The 20,288-nt window shown below is 41.0% G+C and overlaps 1 protein-coding gene across 7 annotated transcripts in view; it reads left to right on the top strand.

The window, feature by feature from the left end:
• Positions 1–20,288, top strand: part of LOC111865533 (high affinity cAMP-specific and IBMX-insensitive 3',5'-cyclic phosphodiesterase 8B) — a 292,551-nt gene that overhangs the window by 172,188 nt on the left and 100,075 nt on the right. The window contains exon 1 of one of the 7 annotated variants that reach the window (XM_023853644.2): positions 19,956–20,114. The exons of the other annotated variants lie outside the window; for them this stretch is intronic. Coding sequence (XP_023709412.1) covers positions 19,995–20,114 — 120 coding nt within the window. The 5' untranslated portion in view covers positions 19,956–19,994. Of the gene's footprint in view, positions 1–19,955; positions 20,115–20,288 lie in introns of those variants that run through there. 7 annotated transcript variants of the gene reach the window in all.

Genomic DNA, 20,288 nt, shown 5'->3' with positions numbered 1-20,288 from the left:
CTTCGCCTGAGGTGCGGTTGCTTTCTTTGTCAGTATCATAATGTACGGCGGCTTGACTATAAGAAGGAAGAGAATTTACGTTAAAGAAAAAGCATACTCGTGTAATTGTCAGGATATTGGAACTATGCATTCAGACCGCATCCATTAACTCTACCACACTAAATGCACATCGCTTTAACATCCATGGATGCTTGCCTGAACTACGGAAAGTAAAGATTTCGTACAAATTCCAGAAAATATTTGTAAAGCATTTTTTTATTCTCTTGTAGCACTTTTACAGCAGTTTTTATTTACTTTACAACATAGTCACCATGGATCACAATGCACTGCTATTAAAAAAAAACTTGCACTTTTACTGGACTTGTATCTTTACTTTCCAGATATACCTCGTATCTTTGTGTGTTTTCTAGTAGGTCCGCGGTGGGGTGAAGAAGAAGAGAGGGAGTTACCTTGGTATGTATGTATGTATGTATGTATGCATGCATGCGTGTGTGCGTGTGTGTGCGTATTAGGTTAACTATATTCATGGTGTTACGAAATTTCCTCTCTTTTAATATTTTTTCTTTCTACCTACCTGAACCAATTCAGCACTTAAATATCTTTTATATGGTCAATAATTATTGACCATATAAAAGATATTAGAATTATAATTGGAAAGTCTGTATATATTTTGGATCACCCACATTAAATATTCGTATAAAACTGAATGTGGCAACATTTTTGTAGCATTGGCACCGAGGAATTTCAAGATTGCGCCCATTGGTTTCGACATGTCTCTCTGTCCGCATGTAATAACTTGAATACTTTCGAAGAGCTCGTAAAATCTGAATTTGGAGAGATTTGCCAAAATTTGTCGATGTATTCCAATTTTGTTTAAACTGGTCAACAGTAATGGGAATTTATATGAAGACATAAGTTCGTTTCTGCGTGCGTGTAATGCGTCACTTACGGAATATTTATAGGAGCGAGAAATATTGCAGAAAATGTGAGGAACATGCATGTATTATTCTCAGTGAACCCATCCTGTAACGGTTAACGGGCTCCGAGACCGTTAAATAAAATTGATTTTATATTGGGTCTTCGGACTTTATCCATCGTCCTAGTTTTTAAGATAACTAAGAAAAACATGACGTTTCGGAAACTGGATCTGTTTCCGACCTCAGGTGAGGGAAAACACCTATTCTGTTGGGTCCCTTAGAAAGAGCTAGCCTCAATCACTGGATCTGTTTCCGTCCTCACCTGAGGACGGAAACAGATCCAGTTTCCGAAAAGTCGTGTTTTTCTTAGTTATCTTAAAAACTAGGACGATGGATAAAGTCCGAAAACCCTATATCTCTGTGTGTTATACACCATCGTCAGAATCCTATAGTAACTACATGATTTTTATGTCATGGAATCTCATAACTCAAGAACCATTTGGGTAATTTTGCCACTGCTTACCATTGCCGTCCATTTTGTGGTATTTGTAGGAAGACACCAAGTGTAACATTCATGAATTGGAAACTTATAGGCAGTTATAGAGTGTGCATCCAGAATTGTTGCTTTTCGCGTACATTTGCTAACATGTTTAATTTTGATTATTTTGATAAGGGATTTTGTGTTTTCTTTATGAAGCCCCTCACTCAGAATTATGGTTCTTGTTTCCGTTCCTACGAGAATAGCCAGATATTTAAAGGTGCCCCTGAATAACGCAAGAAGTGAACTTAATTATTTTCTTTCTAATTGGTAGCATGTTCCACCTTTTGTTTTGTAGTTCTCCCTAATGTGTAAGTACTGTCACATGGTAGAGTGACTATAGACGGGGTTTGGGTTGGTAGTCAGATTCGCTGGACATTTTAACACACAACTCGTGACTACACTTTACAAATCAGTCACACACAGACTAGTGTTCTCAGTTACGGGCTTCACTCCGCTGCTTGGTAGCGACTTCCAACGGCGGACTTTCGCCTGCTTCGAGGCTCACGTCCTTGGAAGCTGGCGGCCATCTCACACGAAATTCCTTCTGTTCTAACTGCCGTTTCAAGACTGTAAGCCTACTAAGAGTCAGAGTTCAGAGTTAACTTTACGACTGGCTGTTAACCCTTAGTCCGTCTTGGCGCCAAACCCCTTGAGGCTCACGATTAGAGATGTTTCTTTTAACTGAGCCCTTGTAATCATAGTCCTTATGTAACATCTTCTCTGACGAGAAAATGGATTTGTTACTTAAGAACGGGCTTCGCCTTTGTAAAGTGTACGTATCGTACATATAACATAGGTCTACATGGTTATGGGGAATGCCTTTACTTCCCGGGAAGCATCTCTGCTAATGGTGGCTGATCCGCGTTATATAGTCTTGGCACGTACCCAACAGAGAACACCTCTCCTAAGAGTTATATCGTTACATGACGCAGCTGCCGGCACGGATCGCGTAGAAAACACCGCTTTCCGTAATTACTCTATTGTTGCATGTTACAGAGCCATTACATAGCAACGGTTGTCTATGCTGGCTTCACAATTCAGGCTTTCAACAGACATGCCACGGTGCAGACTAAATAATTACTTTAATAGATCAAAATAAACAGGAATAATTTAAGCATAACACATCACACGTCAACGTACGGGTATACGGTTCAGAAGTTTTGGAAGTTGGGAAAGGAATTCATGTACGAAGTTTCTGTCAGTTTGATGTCGTTCCTTATGGTTGTGCAGCAACTCTGTGATTCAGCCCTCAGTAGATCAATTGGTCAATTTCGGGGAATCTTGAAGTTTACAACAATATTGAAAATCCGTCGAATGGACTTTATTCTGAATCAGCTGCATCCAGATTATAGTCTTCTGACATATGACATCATGTAGTTTGGTATATAGTACCGACGTTTCGAAGGATCCTACTATCCCATATTCTGGGCAAACGATGAGTATAGTAGGTTCCTGTGAAAAGCTGATGCATATTAACCAAGTACATGAGATCACGTCCCTTACTCTTCACGTCTATGAGGACTTCACATCCATACAGTTAAATCCAATTGTTGTGTTTTAAAACAGGATGATGGATAATGTTCAGAAACTCAATAATCGTATTAATATACCATCATCACAAACTTTTAGATCATATTTTCTTTGACATCCGTTTTAATGTTAGTCTTCCTTGTATATACACGACCGACTTCTTTTTCCTTAAAGATTTCCAGCCATAAAGTTATATTGTCTTAACCTTCTGTACTATTTTCCCCGCTCACTGCGTGCCTCTTGAACTAATTATCTCAACAGTATTAACTGAGGAGTACAAATTGTGAACATTTTAAGTTTTTAATTTTCTTAATGTATTTGTTATTTTACCTTTAAGCATTCCACATTACCCAGCATTTCTGAACTAGGCATGTCTGTTTTTCTAACACTGGATACACTAGTAATCTCTCGTTGTGAGAACAAATTGTGAAATGAAACCGCTAAAGTGGTAATAAAGTAAGGTCCCAGATGTGAGTAATGGATGCTCATATCTGTGTATAAGAAGGGACGGGTTGGTGGAAGCATTTACGGGTATTCTTGTATGTTGCTGTGTTGTCATTAATATATAGATAAATATTAAGATCAGTTGATACCCAAATGGTTACTTCATCAGTGAATGATATGACATACTTCGCTGCTTCATAAGCTGACGCATAAAAGGGAATTTGAGAAAGTAATGTTGACGTGAACTGAAATATAAAATACATTTCATTTAATGAATATTCTGTTTATTTACTCCCATCTGGCTTCCTTTTGTGCCTCAGAACCTTTACCGTCCTAATGTCACAAATGAATGACAGTGGCAGCAACCCGAGTTGGCCTAGTGTCACTGATTTATGACACATGGCATGTGCACTCTTTGTCAGTGCTGACGGTTTTATGTTGGGTTTGAAACCAAAACAAGTGTTTGGAGTGTATGGTCGTCTATGTTTTGGAGCAGGTTATGATCTTATCTCCCAGTATTAGCTAGATGACGTCACAAGAATGTCCTTCTCTTTGAAGCCCATCTAGCATATACAGTACGATTTTTTAGATGTGGCCGATGTTAACTGAATGTGCGTTAATTGTAGTGCGAAATCATTTTGCCGTATCAGCACCTTTTTCAAACATAACGCACCCTCCTTTACATATCAGCCACTTTCCTTCCGTCCGTCTGTACAACACGGAGGGAAGTGCTGGAGAACAAGGCAGTGTTTTCACTCATCGGTTTCTGTTACGGGTAGGGATTATATGCAACAGTACGCCTGAAACTGTTCCGCAAAATAAAGCTTAAATTTGACAGCTATACCAGAGCAAGCAGAATTACCCGTTCCTCGCCCGGGCTGTGGTTTCATGGTTTCTTGTCAACGTCATAAATTATACTAGCTAAAATATTGTCCCGTGTTTCCTATGTAACGCGACAAATAAATTCGCACGGGTCTCGGATTTGGCTAATACGTTTATTAGAAGATCTCTTTTACACTTACTAGTACAATCATTCACGACTTCACTGTTACAATTACATCTTTCACCGCCAATCTCGGTGAAGCCTTCTGTTCTCTTTGATGCGAGTCTGCTTCTACTCTCGTCGGAGCTACACAGAGAACACTAAACTGACTCGTCTCATAGAGTATGGACTTTTATAACTGCACGCGGACTAATAGAGAATACCGTGTCGAGGGCTAACCTCGGCCGCTGCTATGCAAAGGCTGCTTCCAACAATTCGTGTGTAACTGTGGAAATTCCACTGTTAGATTGCTAGTCGCTGTATAGCAATGGATACGGTCCAATAGTAGCGCTGTAGCGGGAACGTTGGTCGTTGCCTAGGAAATCAACTCTGATCTCCTCAATCATTCCAGCTTCTCTGGCGGTGCATCACAGTATTGTAAAGGAGTAACACCCAGATTAAGAAATGGAAATCATCATCTTGGTAACGAATTTTCTATGTTGTTTGGGAAACCATTGTTATTCAATGATTATGTAAGGTACGACATGTACTCACCACATAATTGGAGGGGTCACATCATTCTACTGTCGTGAGAGCAATATTTCAGAAAAATCGCACCTAACATTTAAATACGATGCAAGAATCACAGTCTTATACTTAAGTCCAATGCCTGTATAGATGATTAAATTTTAACCAGTATTTGCTAAGCCGTTTTCGAGAACGCCTCGTGTTTGGGCGCGTAGTACCCCCATCTTATTCTCTCCTGAAGACACCACCCACACAGTTTTATTTCGTAAATTACTGAAATGTCATCAAAATCTCGCCGTTGGAATTTCGGGGGCCCATTTGAGGATTCCGGCCAGTCACGGTAGCCGAGCGAACTAAGGCATGAACTGTCTTCGCTCGGAAGCCGGGATCGTGGGTTCGAATCCGATACAAGACATCGCTGTTTGGTGTGTGTATGCGTTAGTTCTGTGTTTGTGTTGTCCTGTGTTTAGGTAGCGGCATTGCGACGAACTGATCACCCGTTCAAGGAGTCTACCGTCTGTAAAACGTAATCAAGAAACAGATAAATCAGCCCCATGCTCCAAAGTGGGATCAAGAGGAGAGACAAAAGAAAATTTGAAGGTCCCATATTTATGGAACTAAAATGTTCATATTCATCTAACACCGACCTCTGATGAATAAACTCTTACATTCCGAATGTGAATAATATAATTTAAACCGTCCGGACGTTATCAAGGCTCACAATCATGCACATGTACATACATAGACATATACTTGCAGACACAAAGATCGACAGCTTTCCAGAGCCACTTTTTCGTTTCTAGCAGTACCGAAAACATGAAAATCAGCCAAAATTTCGAGTTCAGTTTTCCTCACCATTCTCTTGTATAGTACATGCATCAGAAAATAAACTTGGCAATGAGGAATCCACAGTTCTACTACAATGCTTATATGACAATTTAACGGCTGTAGTTACCGTACATGTTGACAGGAATGTGAAGTAAATTTCGTAATACCGTCGTGTTTTCTGGTAGATCCACGATAGGCACCATAAACAGGCAGGAAACAAAGATAGAGTTTTCCATTTCACCTTGAGGTGATAATATCAGGAACCATAATTCATTCATGTCTTCTCTTTCCTTCCGTGTGTTTATATGTATGTGTGCATGAAAAGAAGGGTTATGTGATTGTTTACTTGCTTATGTGTTCTCTCATTATACATTTTCACAGCGCTGAAACTATTTCGACCAAATTGTCAGATGGCAGAGGACCTCCCTCCGGAGGTCTTATGCACTTGAAGACGAGCGTGACGTTGAGTTCGAGCCCGCTTACTTCCGAGTTACTTCCTCCTTATGGTATTCATTGGGATCATGGCAACAGTGGGACAACAGTGGGATCGTCCGTCTGTCCGACCCTGTTTTACCCAAAGGGCGCGTCATAGGAAAGCTTGGTAAACACAGATGTTCATATTGGAGAAAAAGCCTCGGAAAGAGTGTTAATTTTGCTACTTGCATGTTGTCCGAGAGCAGACCAATTTATTCACCCAGTTCTTCGAACTTTAGGGGCACGCGGTAGCGTAGTTGGTTGAGGCATTATGCTACAAGCCGGCATGTCGCGTGATCGAATCCCGGTGAGATGAATTTTTTCAATTGACCTAATCCTTCCAGCCACACTATGGCCCCGGGGGTCGACTCAGCCTCTAACAGAAATGAGTACTAGGAATATTCTTGGGGTTAAAGGGCGACCGGCGCGTAAGGTTGACAACCATGGCCGCGCCTTAGCTCAAGCGGTTAGTCGCTAGCTTCCCACCGCGGCGGCCCGGTTTCGATCCCGGGTCTGGTCAAGTGGGATTTGTGGTGTACAAAGTGGCGCTGGGGCAAGTTTTCTCCAAGTACTTCGGTTTCCCCTGCAAATCTTCATTCCACCATTTGCTCCACAATCACCGTCACTTATCATCTGGGGCTGGTAGAATAGGCCAGAAGTGGCCGCAGTACAAGGGACTTAGTCCCACCCCACTAGCAATGAAAAAAAAGGTTGACACACTTCCCGCCATCTATGAGCCGATTGCCTAGAAAATGTGGGAACCTCAACATCTCACAACCCTATGGGCCTCCACGGCCTGTTACAAGGATACCTTACTTTTACTTACTTTACTTCGAAATTTACAACAGTTGGGTCATTAATAAAAATGGTAACGTTGCAACAGTGGTCTCCATCCTGTTCTTTCAAAACGACTCGTTATAGAAAAAAGTAGTTGAGTCAGACGTAGTTCATTTTCGAGCCCACTTGAAAGAAAACAAGGAGTTATGAGATGAAATAATCACCTACTTTCCTTTGATACTACACGGACCGTATAGAAAACTACGCCTCTAACAATTATTTGATGTCGCGGGAACGTGTGCAACGAATTGTTATCTAGCAACGATAGGGATATACACAGACAGGCCCATAGACTAGCCTTTGATAAGACGGACCGCATAGAAAATGGGGCGTCCAACAGTTCCTCTGTTGTTGCTTGTTTATTCGTTACAGCGGGAGCGTGTTTCCTGAGCCGTTGCAAGCAACAATTGGTGGGACATACATACGTACACACAGACTGATGGGGGGGGGGGGGNATGTAAGATTTGAGGTTTTCACGATGGTGACTATGAAGAAAGCAGTCTTCTGGGATGCGGCGCCACATCCCAGAAGACTGCTTATTATGGTAGGTATGTATCAAATACGCCGCTGAGATGGGCTGAGGTGCCATGACATGCATACCAAGTTTCAGAAAACTGGTTCAGGCGTTCAGAAGTTGTTGAAGGGGAGTTGCACAGACAAACAGACAAGATGGAACTCGCATAAGCCTGCTTTAGCAAACTGAGCTAGAAACGGCGCAAGTAAGATCAACCGCTGGCATTTTGAGTCCAGTTAGGCGCTCGGAGGGCGGCTCCTCGGTGTTTCCAGGCTTTCCTCTCGGCCGGACTTCTCTCGTGGTGTTACTTCGTTCTGCTATGCGGGCAGAATTAGCAAGATATCTTTCTCCAGAAAGCCTTCAAAGCTACTGCCTGCCAGCCGATTCAGCATTTTCCACATGCACGCCAGTGCAGACAGCGACCGCGTCATGCCTTCCGTGTTCCTTAAATCAGTACAAAATATGTGTGCCAATTCTATATTTGCGTCCCAATTATCCTTCCTGAATATCATGTAAGGCTGAAAACCCACTGACGCGTCAAGCCGCGCGCGGTTTGTCGAGTGTTGTCGCTCGCGGCCGTTATTTGTATTGCTTTTATGTGCCGCGCGCGGTTAAGTTTTGGAACGCGGCACACAGGCGGCAGAGCTGTCGCACGCCTAATACATATGTACAACTAACGGACGCGCGCGACAAAGAGCGACTAGTCGCGTCAGTGGGTTTTCAGTCTTAAGATTCCAAAATATCATATTTCTGAATGAAAGAAAAAACTGTGAAGGGGGGAAGTGTTAATCACAACAGATTCAAACAGTACTTGTGGCAAGCGGGCACACGAGCCATAAATGAGGTAAGGAAAGCAGGATAAGTATGGCATGTTATAGAACGGTTTCTATATGAAGCATAAAGGGGAAAGAAACACTGAGGGAAAGAAAAATAAATATTAACTTCTTTTTCCTCGCTTTACTTGGAATTACCGAGAGCTGATCATATGCTTTTCGAGGACTGGTGGAATGTTGAAATTAATACTAAAGAAGTGGATGCTTGTGGTAGGTGAAGCGTGCGGCTTTTTGTTCCCCTGATAGTGTAGTGTGAAAATCCAATTTCATACAGGAATGTTTTGATAAAGGGGATAAGCTTACCTACTCTACATGAACACTCTGAGTGCTCTTGGCTTTGAATGGCACCTAAATGGATCAGGCAAGTTCACTGGATCAGTACAGGCATGCAGAGTAATTTCTAGCTAATATTGTTCGTTGCGTAACGGAATGGTATATGACTTACTAACCGCTACGTTCATATCTTGAATTTAAAGCCCGTAAACTGAGTAAATAACTTCAGAAGGTGCTGGTGGCTCAGTTAATCAAAAAAATTCCCATCTTTTATTATGACCGAAAGTTTCATTACCGTGTTCACGAAAATATGCCATGAAGCCTTATCCTGGGCCAGTTTAATCCGGTTCACACCCTCACACTGTTTTCTTTGCTACCCATTTTAATATTATCTCCCAATTTGTGCCTTGTTCGTTTTCTCTATCCTCTTCATATCTTCATCTGGCCCTCTCCATCCTTCATTAATATAATTCCACCATTATCTGAAAGGTAGTTTCGGATATCGACACAGCCATACGTTTGATAATTGCTGAAAAATATTTCTATCTGTCTATCTATCTGTCTGTCTGTCTGTCCGTCCGTCCACCTACAGCCCTATGTTGGCCCTTGGCCTCTTTTTCAGGCCCTTGATCTTTTTACACTGTCGGTATGACTCCTTGGACAGGGGACGAGCCCTTCGCAAAGCCGCTACGTGCACACACAGGACAGCACAGACAGAATAAACGCACACAGACATCCATGCCTCAAATGGGATTCGAACCCACTATCCAAGTGTTTGAGCGCACGATGACGGTTCATGCCCTAAACCGCGCGGCCATTGTGATCGGTGGGAAAGCCGTTTATTTGTGACATATCTTGGAGAACAAAAACAAATCGAGAATATAACCGGTCTGCGCTACGCGGCAGTGGAGCTGTGTTTTCTGTGTTGTGCGTGCGCAGCCTATATCACGAAGACCTGTTGTAGCTTACATAAGTGAGAGTCCAGGAGGGTTCAGCAGTTGACAGTACAAGGAGGAGAATGGATCGTGTCCTTAGTGAATTGTGAAGATTAATTGAGTACAGATTAGAACAAAGGAGTACAGAGTAATTGAAGACGAAATAAGGAGACTTTGATGTGCTACTTTCTGTGTTGAGATCCGTTGCCATGAGACGACTAGTGAAGACGGAGAATCCTAATGCGTGTGCAACTGTGAACTTTAAATTTTCTAAATCAACGATAACGCGCTCTTAAATGTAATTAAGAGAGAGAGAGTGACTGAACTGCCAATAAATCCAATCATCCGAATTAGAACCCGTTATTTTCGTCATGCGTACCACCAACACGTGACAATTAGTCAGGTAACATAATTCATAAACTTTACTCTATTTTATTTTAATAAATTAGTTGTTGCTATGCTATTACTTCAGATGCAATCTTAGAATAAAGTGCAAAATAATTGAAAGAAACTTCTGCAAATGGCACCCTTGTATCGCTAAACAACTAAAATTCTAATAATTCATCTTTAGTTTCTCACCACTTCCGGTTGAAGCATTTATGCAACGCATGGAATACAAAATCCCATACTTTCTTTTGATATAGGTTATATTGGCATTTGCCAGGTGGGATTACAGAGTCGATAATGGATGAACGGTCCTGCGACACTGGCATTCAGTGATAATCTAATAGTTCAAATGAATATTGTCCAGTGTTTGAGATGCAGCTCACACGTCTTTGTCTGACATTGTATCATTAATTCTATTTATCTTCCATCAAGTCATTTGTATATGTAATGAATGTTACATGGCAAATCGATTAACATTCGCCGTTAAGGATGACATACGGCTTCTGCTTATTTGAACCTGCATAGACAAGTTTTTGTCAGACTTAACATAGTCAAAATAACAGGCTATGAAACGTTCGTGTCTTCTAGGTCGTCTGTTAGGATTAAATAAGGTCTGTGCATCTGATTTTCCTCTTCGGTATGGAACCCACTTGTATTTGTTCAGGGCTATACGTGTTTCATAGAAGCTGGCCTGTATTAGAGGGGTGTATTGTGGCTTCTTCCCTCCCCTAACCCTCTATGTATAGGGCAGCGATAGGCAGCAGTGAGAGTGAGAGAGAGAACATAGTCGGAATAATTCTATAGTTCAAAAATTGTTTTTTTTTTTCCTTGGCACTACAGCCCCAGTGGGCCTAGGCCTACCTCCATGAACTTCTCCGTTCACTTCTGTTTTTCTAGATCCTACACATTCGGTAGGACTCCTTGGGTGGGTGATCAGCTCATCGCAAGGCATCTACCTGTAGACAAACACAGAAAAACGCACACACACAAACTAAACATCCATGCCCTGAGTGGGATTCGAACCCACGATCCCGGTTTCCAAGCGAGTGAAGACAGTACATGCCTTAGACTGCTCGGCTACCGTGACCGGCTCAAAAATTGTTACACATCTACAAATTAATAACGCTGGTTGATTATAAGCATAGTTAGAAATAAATGTACGAGTAAGGTAAGGTAAGGGAAGGTAAAGCTATCTATGTAACAGGCCGTGAAGGCACATAGGGTTGCGAGACGTCGAGGTTCCCATATTTTCTAGAGAGTTGGCTCACAGATGGCGGTGAGGTTGTCAGTCTTACGCACCTGCCTCTCTTTATCCCCTCCCCAGGAAGATTCTGTTAATTGCCTAACGTCGCGATCTAGTGCGTGACACACCGTTTCGTATTCTGGAAACCTCAGGTTTTAATCTCGGCACGGAGACCGAAGTTTATCATTGTTTTGTTCATTCTTTCAGGAAACTGTGCGGATGGTGCCATAAATATGGCATGCTTGCTTCAGTGCCAGTTTCTTGTTCAAAATTATCCTGGCGGTCGGCCCCATATAAATCCAGCGGTTATGGATCGCCGAGTAGGCAATCAGAATTGTTAGTTGAGGCACTATGCTACAAGTCAGGAAGGTCACGGGTTCAATTCCCGATGTCATTGGAATTTTCAAATGCCCTAATCCTCCCAGACGCACACTGGCCCAGGGGTCGACCCAGTCTCTAACAGAAATGAGTACCAGGAATTTGCCTCGGCGATAAAAGGCGTCCGGCGCGTAAGTCTGACAACCTCACCGCCAAATGTGAGCTGATTGTCTAGAAAATGTGAGTGCCTCGACCTCTCACAGCCCTATGGTTCTCCATAGCCTGTTACATGGGTAGCTTCACCATTCTTTACCTTGCAGTAGCAACTGCAGTAAAACAAGGTAGTGGGCCCAAGTAGGTGCATTGGGGGACTGCTTGAAGGGCCGTTTCTTTGATATTTTAATACCATTGTGTTAATGGATTATTCTGTCTTTTCATGTGCCGTACTGTCCCCGCGCTTTGTCTTAAATAACAGGAAAATTAACGTCTTTATGACAGATTTGGGTGATGATGTATTCGCGATACATCATTAGTTTATGCGCTTCGGGCTCAGTTCTAGACTAATACAAATTTTGTCCCTTGTCTTTCGTTAGTATAAAAATGAATAGATATATTGAATTGCAGCACAATAAGAACATTGAATGGTAAGACATTAAAAGCTACATAAATAAAGTGGCATAAAGTTATGGCGGTACCTGCATTTACGTACAGATCCGAAGCCTGAACTGTAACAAAAAATGATTGGGGAGCCTTGGTTCCTAGGGATAACGTTGGAAAGGCCTGTAAAATTAAGAAAATTATAACATGTGTACCATGCATAACTAGGCAACGGCTCGGTAAACACATTTCTTACATAACTCTACTGTTGAAGGAGGTTATCTCCATACGGTTCGACCAGAAGGGAATTGACCAACAGATGAGTTGAGTACCAGAATACGACAGAAGACATCATACGCTGGCAGCTTGCCTATAGTATTGCGTCGACTGAACAGCGGAATTGAATTAGCCATATTATCCATTTATTAACGCATCTCACCCAGGGCCGCGCCATAGCTCAAGCGGTTAGTCGCTGGCTTCCCATCACGGCGGTCCGGGTTCGATCCCGGGTCTGGTCAAGTGGGATTTGTGGTGGACAAAGTGGCGCTGGGGCAGGTTTTCTCCGAGTACTTCGGTTTCCCCTGCCAATCTTCATTCCACCAATTGCTCCACAATCACCCTCACCTATCACCTGTGGCTGGTACAATAGGCCAGAAGTGGCCGCAATACAAGGGACTTAGTCCCACTCCACTAGCAACAAAAAAAAAAACTCATTTCACCCGCAGTATGTCCAGTATGTCTACGTACTTCACTGTGCAAATTTCCATGGTAACGAGGTCAGCAATAGAATTTCTCTAACTTAGCAGCGAAGGTACAAATAATTATAAATTCTTACATTTTCTGTTGCATACGGAAAATTGTCACATATTCTGTTATTAAAGGCTTCAGTCTGTTTGCACCCTCGAATAATAACTTTTCCAACGATAAAAAAAGAAGCAAAACTTGAAACTGCAAAAATAACACAATTTAGGGACACATACGAAACATTAAAATTAGAGAAGAACCAAACGCGTTTAATCTAAATAATAAAATATTAAAATACAGATCACAGTGAAAATGTCATTACTACGAATATGGGGCAGACGAATTTCACCGAAAATTTTAATACACAACCCAGAAAGAAGAAGGAATATAGGGTACCCTCAGTTAAAACGGAGAGGCCAAACTACTCTTCAAGAGGACAGAATAGACCAAGCGTGGCCTAATCCTTGATGATGATGGTGATGATGATGATGATGATGATGATGATGATGATGATGATGAATGCTGTTACGAGTATCCTAACTTGCGAATATCTGAAACAAATGCCATATATATCAAAGGGATACTTGTTTTGTTGAAATTCTACTACAGTGATGGTGAAATACGTTACGAGATGAGACATGGATGAAATTAGTTCAGAACCCGTTCTATGGCATTGTTTTGTTATTGGAGGTATGCAGCCTTCGAATTCCTCTGCCAGGGAGTTAGGTAACATGTAATTAAATAAGCTTTGAGGATGAGTTGTCGTTTGAACTGGCTCAGCGACAGGATTTGGTTAAAGTGGTGTTCAGTCTTTTGGCACTTCTACCACGAAGAATTAATTAAGAACTGGAACCATATCTACTTTGTACTTGTAGCACAGTGGCTACCATATAAACCATCTGCTTTAATATAAAAGAATCTTCGCATTTTCCTCGACACTATTTGTCTGTGTCTCCAATGGTTCTCAAAATAAACAACTAATTTCCCTAAACAGATTTAATCGGTTATTATTTGTAATGGAGGCACACTTTCCTTTGTGTGAGGTACGAACTGATTTTTTTAAATACTGTGACATGACGCCTGAAAGCAGGAAAAAGTTCATTGCTAGAAAAGGGATACGAAATTGACACGCATTTCTATGGAGATGCGGATTCGTGGAGACCGACTTGGTAGGGAACGGGTTTTCATGTAAACAGAATCAGCAAAGGTTTCCACGGATACGAACAAGCAAGTAACATTTGCCATGGAGACCGGAGACTATATAAGCGGCCGTGCAGACAGGAACGGATTCATTCGTCAGGCAGTCGTCGTTCAAGGCAGTAGCAGTAGGAAAGGAGAACCCAGAGCTAATTTTTCATTTTTCATTCGTCATTAGTGAGAGAACTCAGAAGGCAGTTCATTTCAGTTCACTGATTCAGTCGTAAGGGAACTCAAATTTCAGTGTCCAGCTGTGGAGTGCTAACCAGCGGACAGCGGAAGCTGAAGAAGTGACCGATTCTTAGACAGTCACCGATTGTGAGCTGTTATAATCGATTGTAATTAAGAGTAATTGTAATAAAAGTGCCAGTAAATCCAGTCATCTAATCCAGAACCCATTATTACTCGTCATGGAACCCAGGCACGTGACAGTTTGGTGTCAGATGTGGTTACGGCGATAAATTCATGGCAGGCGATAAATACATGACAATATTATTTGGGCGGATTTGATATCGGTCCTTTACACTGTGATTTATGATTACTTTGGATATGTTCCCGTCCGTTTCTTGTTCTAATACTTAGCAGCGTTATCAAAATGCGCTACTTATTCTCTTATTTACTTTGATTAGTTCTATTATCTTTAGTTGCGTTTCTCCTGATTCAAGTGGAAGAATAGGTGACAGTATGATTTCCGTCACCAGTATCTTATCGTTGCTGTTCGAATAGACATTTGTCAGTTAAAATGCTACACAGTTCGCCAGAACATAAAGTTCCTTACACTCTACAGACATGGGAACAGAGAAATGTGGATATGTTCAATGAGAACGCACAGTCGCCATATTCCAACGTAAGTTATTACATGTTTGAACTGTTTTAATGTATCCTCAAAACACATGGTGTGAAGTTGTGAACTGAATTTATCTGGCTCAAGACTGGGGCCAGCGGAGACTTTTGTGAACACTCGCTGTTATCTTCATCAAGTACGGTTCCTTGCTGTGAACTGATTTTATCTACTTCGGGATATGATCCGTTGGCAGGTTCTTGTGAACACGGCAATGAACCTTTGGGTTCCATACAAGACTCAGAATTTCTTGACTGGCTGAGCGATTACTTGCTTCTAAAAGGGATTTGCTCTATTCGGTTGCTTTAACTAACCTGTTTAAATTAATGGTATAATATTTTGGTTACTTAATGTTCCAAAAATCCAGCCACGGCCTCCATGTCGAGGGGTGTGAGCAGAGGGAAGTTGAAGATATCACTGGGCGATACACAGCGGGGCCTTCTTGTGCCTTGCCACCTATACGGTAGCTGCGAAGGCCAGTCAGGAAGTTGGAGAATTCGTTAACAGGGCAGTGGTCTGCTCTTCAAGCCTAGGAGTTGTATGTGATAAGTGACACGACCATTCAAAGAAACGAAGTGGCGAAATTCTGCAAAGAACAGCGAAATCAGTTGGATACTTCAGCCTAGCAGGCTCCTTTGCTGGAAATAAAAAAATATAGACTGTCTCAGCTGGATAGGTTCTCTAATGGGAAATGAAATGATGTTTATGAGTGATGAATTAGGAAAGGTTTCCGAATGGAACGGGTTTGGAGTACATTAAGATGCTATCTCAGCGATCTGCATATAAATACTGCCAAAAATCATGACACATATCAATCAAATATAACCGATCTCCTGGGCCAGAACTGAATCCGAAAATTTTCAGATGCGAATCAGGACATGTAATCACTGAACCACAACCTTCGTTTTGACAATTTAATTAATTTTATTTTTTTGGGGGGGGGGGAGATTCAGTCGATTTTTGGATTAAGTACTTATGGTTGCTTTATTCTTGTTTTCCCCGTTTAATATTCTGAAAGGCCAGTTTCCTCTATGTTGGATGTACAGGTAGTTTTATATCTCTGCGATGGATTCGTCTGTGTCCAAATTGCAAAAAAAAAAAAAAAGTATCTGATGTCGGTTTAATTGAGTTCTGTGTATATTTTTAAGGACGCTATTTAAATTGCAGAGTGGAATGAAACTCGAATTGCTAATGATTAAAAGGGTATTATATGTCGGTTTAATTGATTCTAGGTTATTCAGTAACACTATTTCAGCTACAGAGTGGAATGGAAAGGTGACTGTGAATGGTAAATTGATGGCCTGTGGATGGTAAATTGATGAGTGTTTCGAAGCAAACTGTCGCAGTCTGTTTCAAGATTCTGTTACAGTATTCATCGGGCGAGACAGGAATATAACGAGGAATGTCACTATGAATGACTGGTGTACCCAGGATTCCTCCTGAATACAAGTACAGTGTTATTGCGACACTGGTCTGCTCTGTGGTTTCAGTTTAAAACTTCAAAGAGATTTCAGAGTAGAATGTTTTAGTCGAAAACCTTTATCTAGAGTTAAAAGTATTGGCAACTACCTGCATTAGTATTTAGTCTTTATAATATTGATTATTTGAAATGAGTGATAAAATAATTAATAAATCAGATGACGGTTGTACAGCAAAGTTCGAATATTTGGAAATGACAGTAACAGATCAAAATTTTACTGATAAATAAATTAAAAGCAGGTTAAATTTAGTTATGCTGACTGACATTCAGTTCAGAATCTTTTTTCTTGCTGTTTTCTAATTAAAATCCTGAAGATTAGAAATATGCGAAACTGAGGCTTATTTTGGGTGCTTTATTTTTGTGTGCGCACGCAGCCACAAAAGAAGGACACACCACAAGACACAGTATACACAAAATATAGGAAGAACAACTCCCATAGCGGAAGATTGATATAATACGCGAGTTTGAAATACGACGTATAAGATGACAAATCTTAACAAATTTTAATATATAAATTATATTATAGTACATGACGAATATACATTTTAAATCATTTTATAAACGACACATGGTGGCGAGCAGTGCAATAGTTTAACGTAAATAACACACCTGAGGATGGCACAGTGATGCCGAAACATGTAGTGAAGTGACAAGTGAGATTGTGTGCACTAGAAGACGGTCAATACATACACATCATGGAAGAGTATGATATTAAAATGTATGTTAATATAAAGTCGTGTGAATCTGTGGACTGAATTTAACTGGGTCTTATGAGCACGTTAACGAAGCTTTGGTTTCCGTAAGTGTCGGGAAATGCCTTGACCAGCTGATCGACTGTCATGGTACTCAATACAGGGTTATTCATAAGTCCGTGAAATATTTTGAAAATTTACAATAAATAAACTACACAACAGATAACAAATTTTATTACACTGAAATAGAGATAAACTCACCAAGTTTTCTTTACATAGTTCACAGATGCTCAATGTATCCACCTTTGCTGATACGGCAGGCATCTATGCGACAATCCATTTCGTCCCACACCCGTGTCAGCATATCACGGTTGATCAGAGCCACGGCAGCGGTGATGCGGTTGCGAAGATCCCTGAGATTAGCAGGCAATGGAGGCTTTTAAAAAACTTGGAGAGATTCATTCTCTATTGGTGTAAGAATTACCATGATCCGATACATAGTTTATTTGTTGTGAATTTTTAAAATGTTTCGCGGACTTATAAATATAACCCTCTATTTTTGTGCGTATATGTGTGTGTGATATTGCTAAGTGAGATGGAGTCCTTCAGAAGCTGCTGGTTAAGTATGCACTTAGAAACCAGGCTATGTAACTATGGTATCGACACACATCACTTACAACATTTTAAAATTACGGGTTACCCCCTCCCCATTTAAACTAACGACACTACACCGAACGTTCGACGTGTGGTTAACACTCCATCGTATTTCATGGCCCCAAGTTCTACATTCTTGGCCTTGAGACCGGCTATATTGCCACGGTTTTCCGTTATTTACCTCAGATCTTCCAGGAATACGCGGATATTGTAAATGAAAGTGATCCATTGCCGTTTCCTTCCACATAATTTCCAGTTTTTTTATTCTTTTTATTTAGGCTTACTACCTTCCTATCGTGAGCCGGCATAGCGACTGGCTACGGGCTGGATGACCTATCCAATGGGTACCAGGCGCTCTTTCCCCCGGGGTAAAACTGCCTGAGCGTGAAGCTGACCACTCACCTCTAACTAGTTCCGAGGTCAATAAAAATGTGGATCTATACATCCACTCCCCATACACAGTCATTAATCTTCCTATCAGTCGGCGCTATACAGAATATTCTGAGCTACTGAAAGTTATTGAAAGCTATTAAACGAAGGTTGATTACGTATGAGAGAACGGTATCGTGCTTGAAAGTGAAGTGCTCGGGGATTCATGCGATTTGTGGTTTTTTGGGTTATTTAACGACGCGTTCTCAACTACATAGGTTATGGACAGACGAATGACGAAAGGAAGTTATAACACTGATTTTAAATATTAACTAAGCATTTTTGTGGAGATAAGAGGAAAGCTACTCAAAACGTCTTTGGGGATATCGACCTCCAATCCTAGACTTGAAACTGGGACCTTCAGAGGGAAAGGAGTGGTGATCAGCTGCTCTCAAAGTTTTATCTCTTCAACGGGAGAAGAAATATGCAGAATTTGATAAGGAGGTCCCTTTGAGAGTGACTTGAAGGCAATGAAAGTGAGATGGAAGGATAAGATTAATATGGAATTCCGGAAAATTGGTTTTAGGTGTGTGAACTGTGTTGCAGCAGCCGATCATGCAGAGTCGCAGTTCGATGTTAGCTTCAGCGTTCCTAACGGAGGGTTAGCTGCCATAGATTTACAGATATAATGAGCGTTCTTTTTCTAGAGAAACTAGCACATTCAGTTCTATCAGATATTTTAATAGAAGCTACCACTAAATATGTCGTTACTTCCTGCAACTAGTTGACATGCTCCCCGAAAAGTAACGCGTTTGATTCATTTGCATTTACATTCTTAGAATTTTTGTTTTATGTTGCAAGCGAGTGTTCTAGAAGTTACGAAGAATGCCGAAACTGAAGTACATAACATATGTTATTGAGAATTATAGGTGTGAATACAATTGTCATGTAGCTTTTGAAGAAGATTGGGGTGTTCACGGTGGTGACTCTTGGATGTGACGTCGTGTAGATCTTATATGAACCGACTTTTGGGATGAATATATCGCCTCCGTCTTCAAGGTTGAAATATCCGCGAGAGAGGAACACTGGTTTCTCGCTGGCGGATATTCCTTACCCTGAATACGGAGGCGATATATTCCTTCGAAACATCAGTTCACACAAGATCTACACGGCGCTACATCCCAGAAAACGGCATTCTTCAACCCTGAATTTTATTTTATGTATCGGCAAGAAGAGCACATAAACTTCGATTAGGAAATTTGTATGAATTTATTATCTTCCAACATAGCGATTTGTTTTTATAATTTTTTAATGCCGCAGCAGTATATTATTCTTGAATTTAGACATTAAAAATCTGGTTCACATTGTATTCCGTACTTAGAAGGTGCGAAGTTGTGAAGTTTGCAAGGTATATAGACTGTCCTTTATCATTGCGATATCTGTGCTAATATTTGTCTTTGGTGTTGTCGGCGGTATCAGAAAAATGTGAGAATGTTTGATGCTAGGAAATAATTAAGAAAAAGGATTAATTGAGTGTGGGCTGTAATAGAAGCCGTATAAAGTTTTATCGTATGTATTAATATAAGGATTCTCGATGGCTCCGTAGAAACCGAGTGGCTGTGTAATCAGTAATATGAAAGGTAACTTAATCTGGCAGTCTTTGTGAACGCTGCTTTTTTTAAGGACCAATTTATCTTTTAGATAAGGTGAAGAAACATAGCGTCCCGCTGCTTAGACGTGTAATGGATATTGTCGAATGTGATACGTTTCTCGGTACATGTAGATGTTTCGAAGAGCTGGTGTGCCGTGATGTGATGTGCTAGTTGGTGCAGTGTGATGTGGGGGTGGAATATCTTCAGCGTTCTTTCTAATTCCCTAGGCCTTTGTTTTCGACACGGTCGCAGAGGAACTCTGGATCTCGAGAATGGAAATTCATCGCAGAAAAATCAGCAGACGGTTTGTATAGGCCTACACTTCAGCAATACGATAAAATTCCGTATTTCACCATTGAACTATATTTTATTATTATTCTGTAGGAATGTCAATTTGGCCACTCACTTGAAGAGTATAATTATGGATTTGTCGAGTGGAAATTCATCGCTAGAGTATCTAAAACGGCTCGTACAACGT

Source organism: Cryptotermes secundus, unplaced genomic scaffold (assembly GCF_002891405.2).
Source record: "Cryptotermes secundus unplaced genomic scaffold, Csec_1.0 scaffold722, whole genome shotgun sequence".
Classification (NCBI taxonomy): domain Eukaryota; kingdom Metazoa; phylum Arthropoda; class Insecta; order Blattodea; family Kalotermitidae; genus Cryptotermes; species Cryptotermes secundus.
The sequence above is the reverse complement of the archived record's forward strand: the minus strand, read 5'-3'. Positions and strand labels throughout refer to the sequence as shown.